The 15812-nt window shown below is 33.5% G+C and overlaps 1 protein-coding gene across 1 annotated transcript in view; it reads left to right on the top strand.

The window, feature by feature from the left end:
* Window positions 1-9150: 9150 nt before the first annotated feature.
* Window positions 9151-15812, top strand: part of LOC129521369 (transmembrane protease serine 11C-like) — a 55768-nt gene continuing 49106 nt past the window's right edge. The window contains exon 1 of the mRNA XM_055342710.1: window positions 9151-9206. Within this exon, the coding sequence (XP_055198685.1) occupies window positions 9151-9206 (56 nt within the window). The remainder of the gene's footprint in view (window positions 9207-15812) is intronic.

Here is a 15812-nt window from a genome sequence, read left to right as displayed (position 1 = left end):
TTATCTTTCCCTGCCTAGCCCCTAATTCATTCCTACATCAAAAGCAGCATTATTCATAGTAGCCCAAATAGGGGCAACAACCAAATGGCCATCAGCAGGGGAATGAATAAGTAAATTCTGTTATATTCATACAATGGACTATCCTACAGCCCTAAAAAATAAACTAGAGTCACACTTAACAAAGATGAACCTTAAAAACACAAAGTTAAAAGAAGCTAGTTGTTAAAAACAAAATGCATACTATTCCATTTATATGCTTTTCAACTGTATTGTTTAAGCATTCATTTTTACTCATGAAAAACTGTTTTCAAAAAAATCAAGGAATCTATTACCAAAAACTATAAACAATGTTCACCTTTAGGGGAGCTGGGTAGAACTGAATCTAAGAAGGGATAGACAGAGCACCGCTGGCTTGTTAGCAAACTTCTATAGATATTTGCTTTGTAGTAAGTCAGTAAGTTGCACACGTGTGTTTTATGTATTTTCCTGTATGTGTATTATTTTTCACATCTCTGATACAAAACAATTCCCTTACGATCCTCAGGCATTGTAAGGGAGAGCAATGAATAATTCTTGGATCATTCAGAAAAAAGCCCTTGAAAGAAATATATAAAACTTTTTTAAAAAGTATATATCATTGTAGATAGCAGAAAAAGCAAATTTTTCCCTGTTCATAATCCAAATTAATATTTTAACAATTGTTTTCATTTGAATTTTTATAGATCTAGCACAATTGCCGAGCAATGTTAATACTGTTAAGAAACATTTCTAGTGTGCATGGTGCTATTAGAATATCTGGTACTATTTCTTTTGCAATTAGTAATTTTCCTAAACTATAAGTTTGAGGATAATATACATATACACATATATTTTTTGAAGTGCTTTCATAGAAAAAGTCTTGAAGTAAGCATCTTTTAATATTCTAAACATTTCCATTTTTATGATTATCACAACTTATTTTCCTGTGTTGGTTCTACTGGTCAAGGAAAATGGTCAAGGTTTCCTGTCAGCTGTTTCTCTACTTGATTGGCAACAGGGAAAGAAAACTATCAAATATATTAGCCAATACTAAGACTTACAACACTAATATATGCTAAGAAGAGATAAATTCAGTAAATCCCTTCGATATCAGTAGATATTTAAATCTTTGGACTCATGGCAGGGAAAATGTCAGATTTTCCCTAAACCTGTTTCACGTAGCTTTCTAAACTATCATAGACTTATAATTTTTAAAAGCAGGTTTTATTGCAGGCATCCACACTGAAAAGAAGCTTTAACATGATGTCAGAGCCTTATGGATACATTTTTGGAAGACAACCGTATAAAGAAAAATTTGATGAACAGCAATGATACTATTAGCCTAATTGCTAAGACCTTGCATTGGATAGTATTTTCAAATTATCAGACATTTTTGTATATTGTTATTTTTTAGGAAAGAAAAGGATAAGGAAGCAAATTTGACTCATGGTATGATCTAATGGTCATATTTAGTTAAAGAAGCAAGCATGTTCCTTTAAAAAGTTGTTTGAACTCTAAGTAAAATGTCAGACATGAACTGAAGTGACCACGCCCACACAGTAGGAAATGGCAGTAGACAGCTCAATTGCTGGTTCTCTGACTCAGACCAAAGCTCTCTATCCCTGTACACCACCTCTCAGCAGCCACTTTTACTATTCCTTCAGTCATACTGGTCTGTTGAAGGAACATGGTAGGCCATGGGCAGTGTTCCCATTTCCTTAGCTGTAAGGCTTCGACAATAATTTCTCTTTTCACATGGGTTTACTTCAAGTAAACTGAACATTTTAATAAATTATGAGAAATGGACCATATAAAACTAAGAACAAAGATTTTAAAATAGAGTAACTCTGAGTAATTTATTTCGCAGCGGCTATACATTTTAAAGGCCTATTTTTATATTAATCTTGGATTTTAATTTTAAGCAAGAGGTCTTTTTCTAAAGATCTAATCAGAGTCAAAAAAAAAGATGTGCCCCTCCTTAGTGGAAAGTGCAAAATCCTCTTCCAGATGAAATTTCCAATCCTAGTAAGTGAAAGATTTCAGTTCCCTCCTGGGGAACTGGGTAATTAAATAAAGGCCATCTATTTTTAAAACAGACTACACTGAGCTCCTTTTCAGAATTCATGCCAGACAAAACCTGATCAGGAAAAATTAAAGTGTGAAAGCTTCAAAGTTCACATGCTCTTGTTACCAATCATCTACATTTTCTCTTTAAATGAAACTAACATTAAACCTCTCTTTTTACACACAGAGATCAGGGAAAGTGCTTTTCTTAAGTTAGTAGGGGAAAGAATTAGTTCATATAGAAATACCTCTGGGTCACTTTCTTTTACAAAAATAAAGCATTCATTCCTAAAATACTGTGAAGTGGGCTTTTCTTACATGATCATAAAACTCATTTGGGTAGAACCCAGGAAGTAGAGACAATTTTTCTGAATTCTAACATAAATGTATTGAAACTGTGGTTGTTAACATTTTAGGCCTACCCTACTAGTAAAGTCTATATATTATCCAAAACATACTCTCTTCTGTTAAAACTTGCTTCAGGTAACAGTTTTATAAGAATATCTGTTTTTACTGATAGTAGTTTTGTTAGGATACTCTCACATCAGCAGATTTGCTGGGTTACCCCAGTTAAACACATGTATTCACAGTTTCTTCGCTTGACCAATTTTGAAGTTATCAGCTAAGAAAATTCATTGTAATCCAGAATTTACAAATATTTCCTCATGAACTTTACTACTTCATTGAGGGTGTTTTTATGTAATAAGTGGAAACCATAGAAGCAAAAATTTATTTTATCACAGGAATTTTTTGGAAAATAATGTATGACAGGGGACCAAGCAAACATGACTGATACTCCACTGACTGAAAGTATGAGCTGACAATAACAATAGTTATAAGTTATATATATTATGAAGCATTTGCTTACCACCAGGCCTTTCACTTAATAAACACATGAGAGGTATTATTATTTCAGCTATGTTTAAGAGGAAGAACATAAGGTTCAGAGAAGTTCAGCAAAATGTCTGATATCACAGAGCTGGTAAATTGCAGTAAAGACCTCAAGGCAGTTTTTTGGACTCTAATATCTGTATTTATCCTTTAGAAACTAATCGTCAGCATGATTTGAATTTGGCATATTATTTTTATTTTCCAAACTGAGTTTTCAAACTAAGAAGGAGGCTATCTAAATACAATTCCCTCTACATTATAATGATAGTCATATTCTCACTAATGCCTTCTACATTTTGAGAGTCACCATGTTTTGATAATCTAGATTTTCAAATGTTATTATGTATTCATCACAGCTCTTATTATCAACAAATACACACTGACTCTAACTCAAATTGATACCTTCAAAATTATGACACTCGGTTTAGCAAATTTCTTTATGGTCTTCCTCATGTCTCTCTAGATGTATTTACACTCTTGGTGTGACAATATAGCACATATGTCTCCTTTTTGAACAATGCTGCTTCCATCTGTAAGCACCACATAGAAGCTGCCCTGTTTTCCTTTCTTTCCCAGGCTTGAATATGCCCACATTGCCTACAAAGCCACTCATAGTCTCACCACTATGACACCTATCTCCACATCCAGGCCACAAATGCTACCTCTCTGGAGATTTCCTAAACTTCTAACCTTCAGGAATGATAGAAATGTCTGTATAGGGGCAGAAAGAGTGGCTTCTCAGTCTTCCCCCAAACCTGTGCCACACTTTTTCATAATAGACGATTCTGATGGGGTCCAGAGTCTCAAGATAGTTCTTGAATATTTGGCTTTTACTAATCGTCCTTTCTTTAAAATTTCACCAAACCCCTCATTATAATAAAATGTTCTGTTTTGGTTCTTGACTCCTCTAATCCTGAGAGATGACAGTCTTAAGGACCTGATGCTTCCTCTGAACTCCCTCTGGACACTGCCTCCAACAAAGTCCCGCCTCTAAAAGAAAGAAAACAAAAGCTTCCATATATATGTCACTGCGATGAAAACAGATGCTGAGAAGGAATTTAGGATGAAGGTTTGAGTGCTGCTGGTAAAAACTTCTGGGTTTCCCATAAGTCAGCTGGAGACAGTGTTCTACTATAGTTTCAACTTACTGTATCTTTCTCTGTACGTGGGGTTGACTAAATCACACACTATCTGTAATTCCTAAACTTCTTTTCTAGTTTTAATATTGTCCTAACTCAATACCACTCACTCGTATTTATCATGGGTCACCTGAAAAATCCTGCTTTTGCACCTCTCATTGTGATTTATGCCTTCATGGGGTGATTTCACTGACATTTTCTAGGTACTTAAATGGACTGGAATGCAATCCTATATCTTTTCAACCTTAAATATATCACTTTCTACTCTTGAGAGTAAGAGCAATCTAATAAAATATAAATTTTAGTGAACTTTTAAAGTCATAAGCAATAAAGATTTTTTTAAAAATCAACACTAGCTCCAAAAATATGTTTATACCACCTACCTGAACCAACTAAAAAAAAGAGCTTTAAAATTATTCTCCAGATGTTAAAGTCTATGTAATTATATTATTCTGGTAAAAAGAAAAGAAGAAAGAAAGAAAGAAAGAAAGAAAGAAAGAAAGAAAGAAAGAAAGAAAGAAAGAAAGAAAGAAAAGAAAAAAAGAAAAAAGAAAAGAAAGAAAAGAAAAGAAAAGAAAAAAGAAAAGAAGAAAAGAAAAAAGAAAAGAAAAGAAAAGAAAAGAAAAGAAAAGAAAAGAAAAAAAGAAAAGAAATCTTACTATTTGGTTTGTAGCACTTCAGGAAAAGGAAACTTTTATTTTCTAAAACCCTGAAGATTTTACAATCCCTTCTCTAAACATTTTTATATTAGACTTGTCACACTTGGTTTACATAAATTGAATGTAACTTCATTTTTTTTTTTTTTTGCCCAAACTTGGCTCAGGAAACATCAGTCACAGCATAAAATGCCCTTAATTTTATGGTAACATTTATCCTAAATGGCAGAGATTGAAATGAAGACTTCCTTTCTTCTCCACCAATTCTATAGAACCAGAAGCATGGCTTTCATTTCTTCATAGTTTCATATTATCTGGGGGATAAATGCCAGCGTAGAGACATATAGTTGTAGGACCTTGCCCAGTGGCAACATTAAGAAAGATAGAAAATAAGAATAACTCTCTCATGAAAAAGAGCTCTCTAATTAGAGGATTCCTTTACCCTGCCTCCAAAAAAAGATTTTTATTATGCTCCTCTAAAATATGTCCTTAAATTTCAAAAGTAAAATTGAAAATTCCTAAATGAGTTAAAAGTGAACCAAATAAAATTAGGCAAAGTAATGGAATCTACGAGAATATGCTTCAGGATAATGTTTGTGTTAAGCAAACATGAAATTATCCATCAACTAAATGAAAATATTTACCAATATATGAGTATATATTTTCAATACTTATGTATATATGGAAAAGTTCAATAGGATACTACTTTTTGACATACTGGATTTTAATTACTCAGGTAAGTTTTAAACATTTAAAAAAGCAAAATTTGTGTATGTGTATTTGCACATTAGGTTTCTTATGGAATTCAATAATATTGAATGATATAATCATTGGGACTGAAAAGACAAAAATATATAGCAATTGACCTCATGACCAGTTAGGTAATAGCTTTCTCATGAAATGTACACATTCAACACACATACAGAAACTTTCCACAAAATCCTTGTGGGATTTAAATTTTCAATAAATTAAAATCCAGTTGACTTTTATCTTAGAATTCCTATCATGATGCATAACAAGTAACAGACATTCCATGAAAGCTTGCCAAAGGATTGAATGAATGAAAATTAAAATTCAATGTCACTAAAATAAAATTACATTTCTTCTCATAGTAGATGGATATTGTAGTGATAGGGAATTTTATCGTATATGCTCCTATTTTTTATTATGGCTTCTAAAATCAAAATACATTTGGGAGAAAAACCTAGAGTGCATTTGATCTAAACTTTGGTAAAATTCTTTCAAAACGTTTTCCTAGTGTACAGGCTGAGTTAGAAAATGTTATAGTGCTAACACATCAGCTGGGTACATACAGAGACATAGAGATATAAACATTTTCAAATATATACAATTATGGAACTTAAAGGAAATATATGTATCCATAGAACCATAATCAGGTACATTAACAAAAAAATCAAAGAAAGTATTCTCAGGTAAAAATAGAGAATTTGACTAATATTTGTTTTTATTAGATAATTTTTACAAAAATAGATTAAAATATGAATTATCAATGAGTATACACATATATTAATAAACTCCATAAATACTATTTCTCAAACTATGAATTGCATATATTACAGGATTACCTGTTAAACTATCTTTCTTGGTATTGAAAATAAAAATTTTTACACAGAACACTGTCTTCTAAAATGGGTAATTATGTTTAAAAACCAATAATCTTTCCTCTTTCCTAAGTGCCTTTTTAAAAAAAAGATTTTATTTATTTGCTCATGAGAGACACAAAGAGAGAGGCAGAGGGAGAAGCAGGCTCGGGGTGGGCAGGGCGGGTGAGCCCAATGTGGGACTCAATCCCAGGATCACACCCTGAGCTGAAGGCAAATGCTCAATAGCTGAGCCACCCCATACTTAGTCACCTAAGTATCTTTTAAACATTGAGATATTTTTATGTTTTGTCTTTTGTGGCTTTCCTAACCTTCCCTTCATTAAATGTTTTCTATATGACAACTGGGTAGGAAAGTGCGTAATATGTATTTTATGCTTACTTTTAAAGGATATTCATTTTTAAATTTTCACATGAAGTGTTAATAGTGGCTATAAATGAATAGGCCAAAAAAATTAAGCAATCCTTCCTTTCCTTTTAAGATTTTATTTATTTATTCACACAGAGAGAGAGGCAGAGACATAAGCAGAGAGAGAAACAGGCTCCATGCAGGGAGCCCGATGCGGGACTCGATCCTCGGGACTCCAGGATCACGCCCTGAGCAAAATACAGATGCTCAAATCCCTGAGCCACCCAGGAGTCCCTCAAAATTACTTTTTAAACCTTTCTCATTTCGATCCTATAGTTGGTTATTTTTAACGATGACTTTTAAAGTGAACACATAAGAGTTGTAACAAGAAAAAAATACTTTATTTTTTAAAGTGTTCTAGTATACATTATCACAGATGTAAGGTGTATAGATAGGGAAGACACTTTCCGACTATAAAATTATGGAATTTAAAAGGAAACTTAGAGCTGTAACTTCCTTATAACCTCTTTCTATGCCATCTTTGTTCTATATAATTTCATAAAGCTACTATCCTATGTCTTTCCTTAATACTTCTAAACATCTCATTGCTTAAAAACTAAAATTTTCTAGAAACTTTTCTTTATAATTTAAAAGCTGCCTCAATATTTAAGCTCATACTCAAACTTGCTACTCTAGCTGATATATTTTCTTGTGATAAACTGAAGTATGCCCCCCACCAAAAGTAATCTTAATTATGTCTCTTTCGAGCCCCCATCCTGCCTAGTGGTGGTAACTATAAACTCTCTTCTTGGTAGATTTAATCAATCCAGGGTTTCCCTAGATAGCTTAGGGTTTTATCAGGCAAGCTACTATAGTCTTTCCCATCATCTTAGTTCCAGGTATTCTAGCTTTTACCTAGTGTCAAAGGATTGGGGCTAAGGGACTGACCCTGCAGTCATCATTGTCCAGACTGTCCTCTCCAAAGATGCACGTTGCCCCATCTGGTCTGCAGGCATTATCAGCCCTCCACACCTGTCCTCTCAGAGGTCTGGGTTCCTATTTTATCTCTGATTCAGACTCAACTCATGCTACTAATGGCTGGCACAGTTTCCAACAGGTCAACCAGCTCTCTCGCACATTTTCTGCACATGGGTGACTTAATTGGTTCAGCATCTGACTCTTGGTTTTGGCTCAGGTCATGATCTCAGAGTCATGAGATTGAGCCCCACATCATTGGGCTCTGCAAACAGCGGTGAGTCTGCTGGAGATTCTCTCCCTCATTCTGTCTCTTTCTCTCTCTCAAATAAATAAGTCTTTTTAAAAAATGAGTAGGATTTACAAAGATAAATGAGAGTGAGAACATACTGGATATTTTGAGAACATATGCAGAAGCATAGAGTCTGGAATGCTTAAATACAATTAAAATGGAAATTTTTAAAGAATTCAAATATATTTGTCTGATCAAGGTCCTACCAATAACTGATACAAGAACTACCATTATGGTTCTTTTTCATTCTAAGGCAAATATGATTTCTCTGATTATCTTTCCCTTTACATGTTTGGGAGAGAAGGAGGAGGTCGCATAGGTAGAACAATGATTTTACTTGATCATATGATAAGGAAGCCTTCTGTCCCAGATTCCAGATAACTAGATTCTCCCTTGCTGCTGGTCCCTGGCCTCTGGTAAGTTCTTTCTCTTCCAGTTAGCTAAACATTAGGATGTGTCCTACGTAGTCTCCACACCAACATCTAAATTGGCTGCTGAGAATGAGAATGCTATCCAAAACTTGAAAGATTACTTGTTACACCCATATATATTTTTAATAAAAAAGCAACACCCTTTGGATTTTAGGGCACAAAAAAATTTTAATGGGTGCTAGTATTAGGACAGCAGTCAAAATTTCATGGAGGAATTCATGAAAGGATAATATATGAATAGAAGGAAGTTGAAGGCAATTACAAATTGGAGAAAATTCAGGTCCTAATGGAGGGTTAGAACTTGGAGAACCACTGGCCCTCCACCAAAAAGCAATAAATTGCGACAGTCTTTGGAAGTGGATTCTAGAGCGTGAGAAGAGCAGAGACTTGTCTCCATATTCACAAAATGCAAAGCTGAGAAAAGGTTCACTATCCTTCTCAATCCAGGTGACCCAACTGGTTCCTCAGTCACAACAAATGAGAGTTTTAAATTTGCCTCCACTTGGGTCATAGGATTATTTATTACTTAAGGAGCAGCATATACATAGCACATGTTTTACTAATATAAAATTAATTAGTAAATGTTCAGAAAGCACTTTGAAGAGGAGTTATATGAGTGCTAAGTATTATCATTATCATAAAAGACATAAAAGTCAGAATTTCATAAGCTAAATAGGTGGAGAATGACTGTGCCACACGGCACTCAAGGAGAAGATGGCAAAGGGACAGGTTCCTCAGAGACAGCATGCATGGACACCACTGCAGAACAGGTAAGCTGATGGCAGCGGGTGGCAGGAGGGCTCGCCATTTCTCCTCGGGGAAATTCTCTGAATGGATCAAATTAGTTAAAGTAGTTTCATCTCTATTTTAAAATTCTTAAAAGTAACATTTTATAAAAATAGGAACAATACATCTCCCAAATAAAAGAAAAACTAGAATGATTAAGATTCATAAATTTTAATCATTAGAATCTATTTTGGATGTTAATTTTTGTGAGAAATATTTCCAGCAAAATTAAAGCATTCATGAAAACTATGCTGAAACTGCTGAAGTAAAATTGGGGCATTTTCCTTTTAAAAAGAATTTCACTTTGAAAATTAAAAGAATACAAAATAGTTATATGTATCTATTTCTAATGATGTATGCTGATAATAGAGACATTAATATGTTCACAATATACATTTTAGCTATAGGATGTGGCAGAGAAAAGTTTAAGTCTTAATTTTTAATTATTGAAACATCACAGTACTTCACTGTTGGACATTTTTAGTGGTATGACTTAAAATTTTAATTGGAAAAAAGAATAAGGGATTTCATCTCTTCCCATTAGCTATGCCTTATGCTCAGATAGCAGTCGGCCTGAAAGTGAAACAAATGTGCTGACTTGTTGGCACATGGCGCACACAGATGAACAAATAATTTTTATGGCTTGATTCCTATGCTAATCAAATTAAGGCAAAGATAAATGTTCACATAAATATTACAGTCTTTCCTAGCACTCCAACAAAATGAATGCTTTGATAAGCCCATTGAACCCAACCCATGTTTTTAATAAAATCTTCAGACAACTTCTCTGGTTGCTACATCATGCCAACATCTAGATTCTAGGTGAACAGTTTAACATATTGTGCAGAATGTAACATCACAATAAACAGCTTTAATAATCACTCACTTTACATATTCACATTAGTATTTAGTTTAATTAGCTAAGAGAATCTCTGAAATATTTTCCAAATTGTTACTGTTAATCCTTATGAATTAACAAAAAGTCTAGTAAAAATGTTTTATCTTAGCTCTCATGTCCATGTCAACTTACTCAACTCCTTGTGCTTCATAAATAGTATGTGAGAAATAATATATAGACAGATCTAGTTTCATCCATTCAAAGAATTAATAAAAAGCACAACTCACCAAAAAACCAGTGTTTCTGAAATCGCTAAATAATCCTAAATATCACTACCATCTTAATATAGCACCTGAATGGCTCCAGGATATACTTTGTGAATAAATACAGAAATTTGAAAAAGTTAAGGTACATTGCTAAACTAAAAACAAGTTTTTTTATTGCTCATGTTAACTACACCCAAGACCCACTTGCTGCCAAATAAGTAACCTATTTTCAACCAAGATTCCACATAATAATAACACTTTGGGAAAATGGAATTTGTATGTCTGGCATTGTTTTTAGAAGAATACTTAAAAGAACTGGATCTTGACAGAGTTTAATTTTCCTTTTGAATTCAGAAATACACATACATACACATGCATGTGCACACACACGCATACACACATAGGGGAAATCACCTTCCAAATCAATAAAACCCTTTGCAAGTAGGAAGAACATCTGCATTTTAGAATACTCAGGTAAGAATGACAGCAACATTTAGTACATTTGCCTTTAAAATTAATTTTTACTCATTAACCAAAATTTTACATTTGTGAATCTAGATAGTAAAATCACTAGTGATCTCAGATTTTGCCTGTCCTCTTAAAATCAGGAAACCAGAATGGGTGATTTGCAAAATCCCTTCCAGTTCCAAAAGGCTATGCATCTCTCATTTTAGGAACTTTACATTGGCAGGAGGATTGAAGTCAATCTCCCTATTAAACAAATTCTTAGTTACAAGAATCACTTTTATATCATCTTATGACAAGAGAAGACAATAAACAAAGTGTATCTGTGTACCTCTAGGGTGAATTATTGTAAAATTACCAAAATTCAAGTTTTTTAACCAAAAAAAGCAGCATTTTTAAATAGTTCGATCTATTAGAAGGATGCAACTGAGATGAATAAAAAATATACTCCAAGATTTTGCCACCAATTTCATATTACAATCATCATGTTTTCACTGAGGCTTATTCCATGGCAAACTGTTTTGAGTAAAATATATAGGCATACATATGTGGATGTGGGAGAGGATGTTTTAGGATAACAGGAATTTAAGTTACCAGGGTTTCGCCATATAATTTAGTCATTTATTTTTTTCCTCGAATTTTAAACACTATTCTAAACTCAGTGATTTGGTCAGATTATAAATATTTACAGGAAAACATTTTTCATAGTGAAGTGTCTTTTAGGGATTTTTATTTTATTATGAACCAAAAATGTTCATGGGCATCATACCTTCATAGAAATATGAAGATATTAACATTTATGTGCAAACTGAAAACATAATTTGGACAAAATACATTGAAATGGTCAAAGTGGTTTTTAAGTAAAATGAAATTTCTAAGAACATAAGACTTGAAAATTTAACCTGCATTGGATATCTAGTTAACATTAGCTCCTTAGGGAGTATCATCTATTCAGAGAATGACCATTAACCAAAAAATAAAATTTTTATAGGTACTTGATTCTGTTTTCAAACAAAAACCAAATAAATATAGGTATTTCAAACTAATCAATATTTATTATTATAATTTCACTTATACTGATATGCATATATGAAACATACACACAAACATATAAGCATACGTGGAATATTGTACATACTGGCATATTGTATATAAAATATATAATATCAAGTATATAATGTAATCCAAAAATGTTATTGACTGAATTGTGTCCCCTCAAAATTCATGTCAACATCCTAAACCATAGAACATCAGAATCTGATTATATTTGGAGATAGGGTCTCTAGAGAAGCAACTAAGTTATAAGGATATCATTAACGTGGGTCCAATCCAGTATGAAGAGGAAAGGAAGAGGAAAGAAGAGGAAATTTGGGCAGACATACACAGAGGGAAAATCATCTGAAAACCATGACCATCTTACAAAACAATAAGGGAAACCTCAGGAGAAACTCACCCTCCCAACACCTTGATCTCAGCCTTCTGACCCCTAGAACTGTGAGAAAAGAAATTTTTGTGTTGTTTAAGACAGAAAAAAAGAAAGAAACAAAAATAAGGACACAGATATGTACAGAGGGAAGATGATGTGAAGACATAAGGAGAAAAACAGTCATTTATAAGCCAAGGAGAGAAGCGTTAGAAAAAAAAAAAAACAACCCTGCCAACACCTCTGTCTCAGACTTCTAGCCTCCAAAACTGTGAGAAAATAAGTTTCTGTTGTTGAAGGCACTCAACAACAGTACTTTGTTATGGTAGCCCAAACTAGTACCACCCGTATACTTGCAAACAAGTATAATAATATAGTATATAATAAGTATATAAAACAAAACTAATATTTTACATTCTTGCAGTTTGCATTTGTTAGTGCTCTTGTTCATCATTGTATACCCCCTGCCTAGCACAATGTCTTGCACAAAGAAGATGCTTAATAAACATGAATACAATAAACTATTCAACTTCTAAAGAGTCATTTCCTCCACGCACATTTTGTGTGCTCCAAACATTTAACAATATTGAAACATAGAGACATGGAATAAAGTTGCCTCCCAATTCATAAATGATAGTTTATTATAAGAGCTTTTATTATTCTTATTCTCTTATTCTATCCTACTATTGTTTCCAAACTGTGCATGTCATCCCATGCTTCTAACAATCCCATGAGTCTATGAATAATGATGAACAATCTCCCAGAGCTTCTTAAAGATGTTTTGATTAAGGCATCTGAAAGGCAGACTTGAGCCCTAAAATACTTATAATTACACTAAATGTAAATTGTCTAAACATACCTGTAAAAGACAGATATTAATAAAATGGATTTAAAAATATAACCCAGTCATATGTTGTCTACAAGAAACTCACTACAAAATAACAATTTAGGCCATATACAATTGCCAAGGAATAAACTTAACCAAGGAAGTGAAAGACCTGTACTCTGAAAACTATAAAACATTGATGAAAGAAATTGAAGATAATACACAGAAATGGAAATATGTGAAGTGTCCATAGATTTGGAGAACAAATACTGTTAAAATGTTCATACTACTCAAAGCAATCTACAGATTTTTTTTAAAATTTTTATTTATTTATGATAGTCACACAGAATGAGAGAGAGAGGCAGAGACACAGGCAGAGGGAGGAGCAGGCTCCATGCACCGGGAGCCCGACGTGGGATTCGATCCCGGGTCTCCAGGATCGCGCCCTGGGCCAAAGGCAGGCGCTAAACCGCTGCGCCACCCAGGGATCCCACAATCTACAGATTTAAAGTAATCTCTATCAAAATACCAACAGCATTTTTCACAAAACTAGAACAAATAATCCCAAAACTTGGGTAGAAACAAATAAAACCCTGAATAACCAAAGCAATCTTGATAAAGAATAAAACTGGAGGTATCATAATCCCAGATTTCAAATGTACTACAAAGCTGTAGTAATCAAAACATTATGGTACTAGCACAAAAATAGACACATAGATCAATAGAACAAAATAGAGACCCCAGAAATAAACCCACAATCGTATTGTCAATTAATCTTTGAGAAAGGAAGCAAGAACATCCAATGGGAAAAAGACAGTCTCTTCAACAAATAGTGTTGGGAAAACTCAACAGCTACATCCAAGAGAATGAAATTGGAATGCTTTCTTAAACCATACACAAAATAAACTCAAAATGGGTTAAGGATCTAATCGTGAGACCTGAAACCATAAAAATCCCAGAAGAGAGCACAAGCTGTAATGTCTCTGACATCAGCCATAGCAACTTTTTTTTAGATAAATCCCCTGAGGCAAGGGAAACAAATGCAAAAATAAACTACTGGGCCTACATCAAAATAAAAAGCGTCTATACAGTGAAGGAAACAATCAACAAAACTAAAAGGCAACCTATGGACTGAGAGAAGATATTTGCAAATGACATATCTGAGAAAGGGTTAGTACACATACATCAGCAATTTCTGAAAAAAAAATTGAAAACAACTTTTGATATATGCAACAACCTGAATGAATGCCAGAGAATTTTGCTGAGTGGAAAAAAAAACAAAAACAAAATCTAAAAAGTTGCATATTGTAGGATTCCAATTATATAACATTTTTTAAATGACAAAATTATAGAAGAGACTAGTGGTTGCCAGGGAGTTAATAAGGATAAGGGGACTGAAGACAAGTAGATGTGGCAAAACAAACAAACAAACAAACATGAAGGACCCTTGTGATAGACATGTTAGGTATCTTGGCCATATCACTATAAATATCCTAATGTGATACTGTGCTATAGTTCTACAATTTGTTACCACTGGAGAAAACTGGGAAAAATATACCAGAGATCCCTCTGTATTATTTCTTACAACATATGAGTCTAATTATCACAAAATAAAACATTTAATTAAAAATTTTTGAAACATAAATACACAAACTTCTCTTCCTCTGAGGTATTCCATAGGACAACTAACCCAGTGCCTTTTATAAATCAATGTCATGAAAAAATTTAAAATGAGGGCAGAGTATTGAAGCTGTTCTAGATTTTAAAAGATAAGAAGTATAGTAACCAAGTGCAATGTGAATATTTGTATTTGATTTTTTGTTCAAAAACAAAAAAAATGTGAAAGACAATTGAGGACAACTAGAGATATTTGAATATAAACTTGGTAATAGAGGCATTCAGGAATTATTGGTAATTTCATTACGTATTACAAGGGTCATGTTTTTTAATATCCTTATTTTTAGAGGGAAAATGAAATATTTAGGGGTGAATGTCATGATGCAATTATTTTTCTGCAACTACTTTAAAATATTTCAGAAAAATAGGTAAAATACTGTAAGGTGCTCCCAGTTCTTAAATCTATGTGAAGGATATGAAGGTTTATTACATTATTCTATTATAAAATTTCTCTTGATCTCATTCCTTCAACATGTATAGTTCCATTTCTTTATTACCTGTTTTCAGCAAAATCTTTGAAAAAATGGACTGTTGTCACTACTCCAGTCCCTCTACTTCCACTGTCTTTTTTAAAATATTTTATTTATTTATTCTTGAGAGACACAGAGAGAGGCAAAGACATAGGCAGAGGGAGAAGCAAGGTCCCTGCCAGGAGCCCAATGCAGGACTCAGTTCCAGGACCCCATGATCACGACCTGAGCCAAAGGCAGACTTTCAACCACTGAGCCCCTCAGGTGTTCCTATTTGCATTGTCTTTGAATCCATTTCTAACTATTCCCTTCCTCTTCCACTCCTAAAACTTCTTGCATTAAGGTAATCAATTATCTCTATAATGCTAATCCAATGGTCAATTTTCAATGCTTGTTCACTTATTTTAAATTATCAGCAACATTTGACAGTTGATTCCCTTCCCTTTCCCCGATACACTTCTGTTGGCTTCCAGAACACCACTTTCTCTCTTTTCCTCCTACCCTTACTAGTTGCTCCCTCTGTCTCCTTTGCTTGGTTTTGCTCTTCTTCCTAATCTCTGGATTTGGAAGTGCTCCAGTAACCACATTCTGGTCTTTTCTATCTATACTTACCTGGTAAATCTCT

The sequence above is a fragment of the Nyctereutes procyonoides genome, unplaced genomic scaffold, assembly GCF_905146905.1.
Source record: "Nyctereutes procyonoides isolate TBG_1078 unplaced genomic scaffold, NYPRO_anot_genome, whole genome shotgun sequence".
Classification (NCBI taxonomy): Eukaryota; Metazoa; Chordata; class Mammalia; order Carnivora; family Canidae; genus Nyctereutes; species Nyctereutes procyonoides.
Note: the sequence above shows the minus strand (reverse complement) of the source record. Positions and strands in the feature narration are given on the sequence as shown.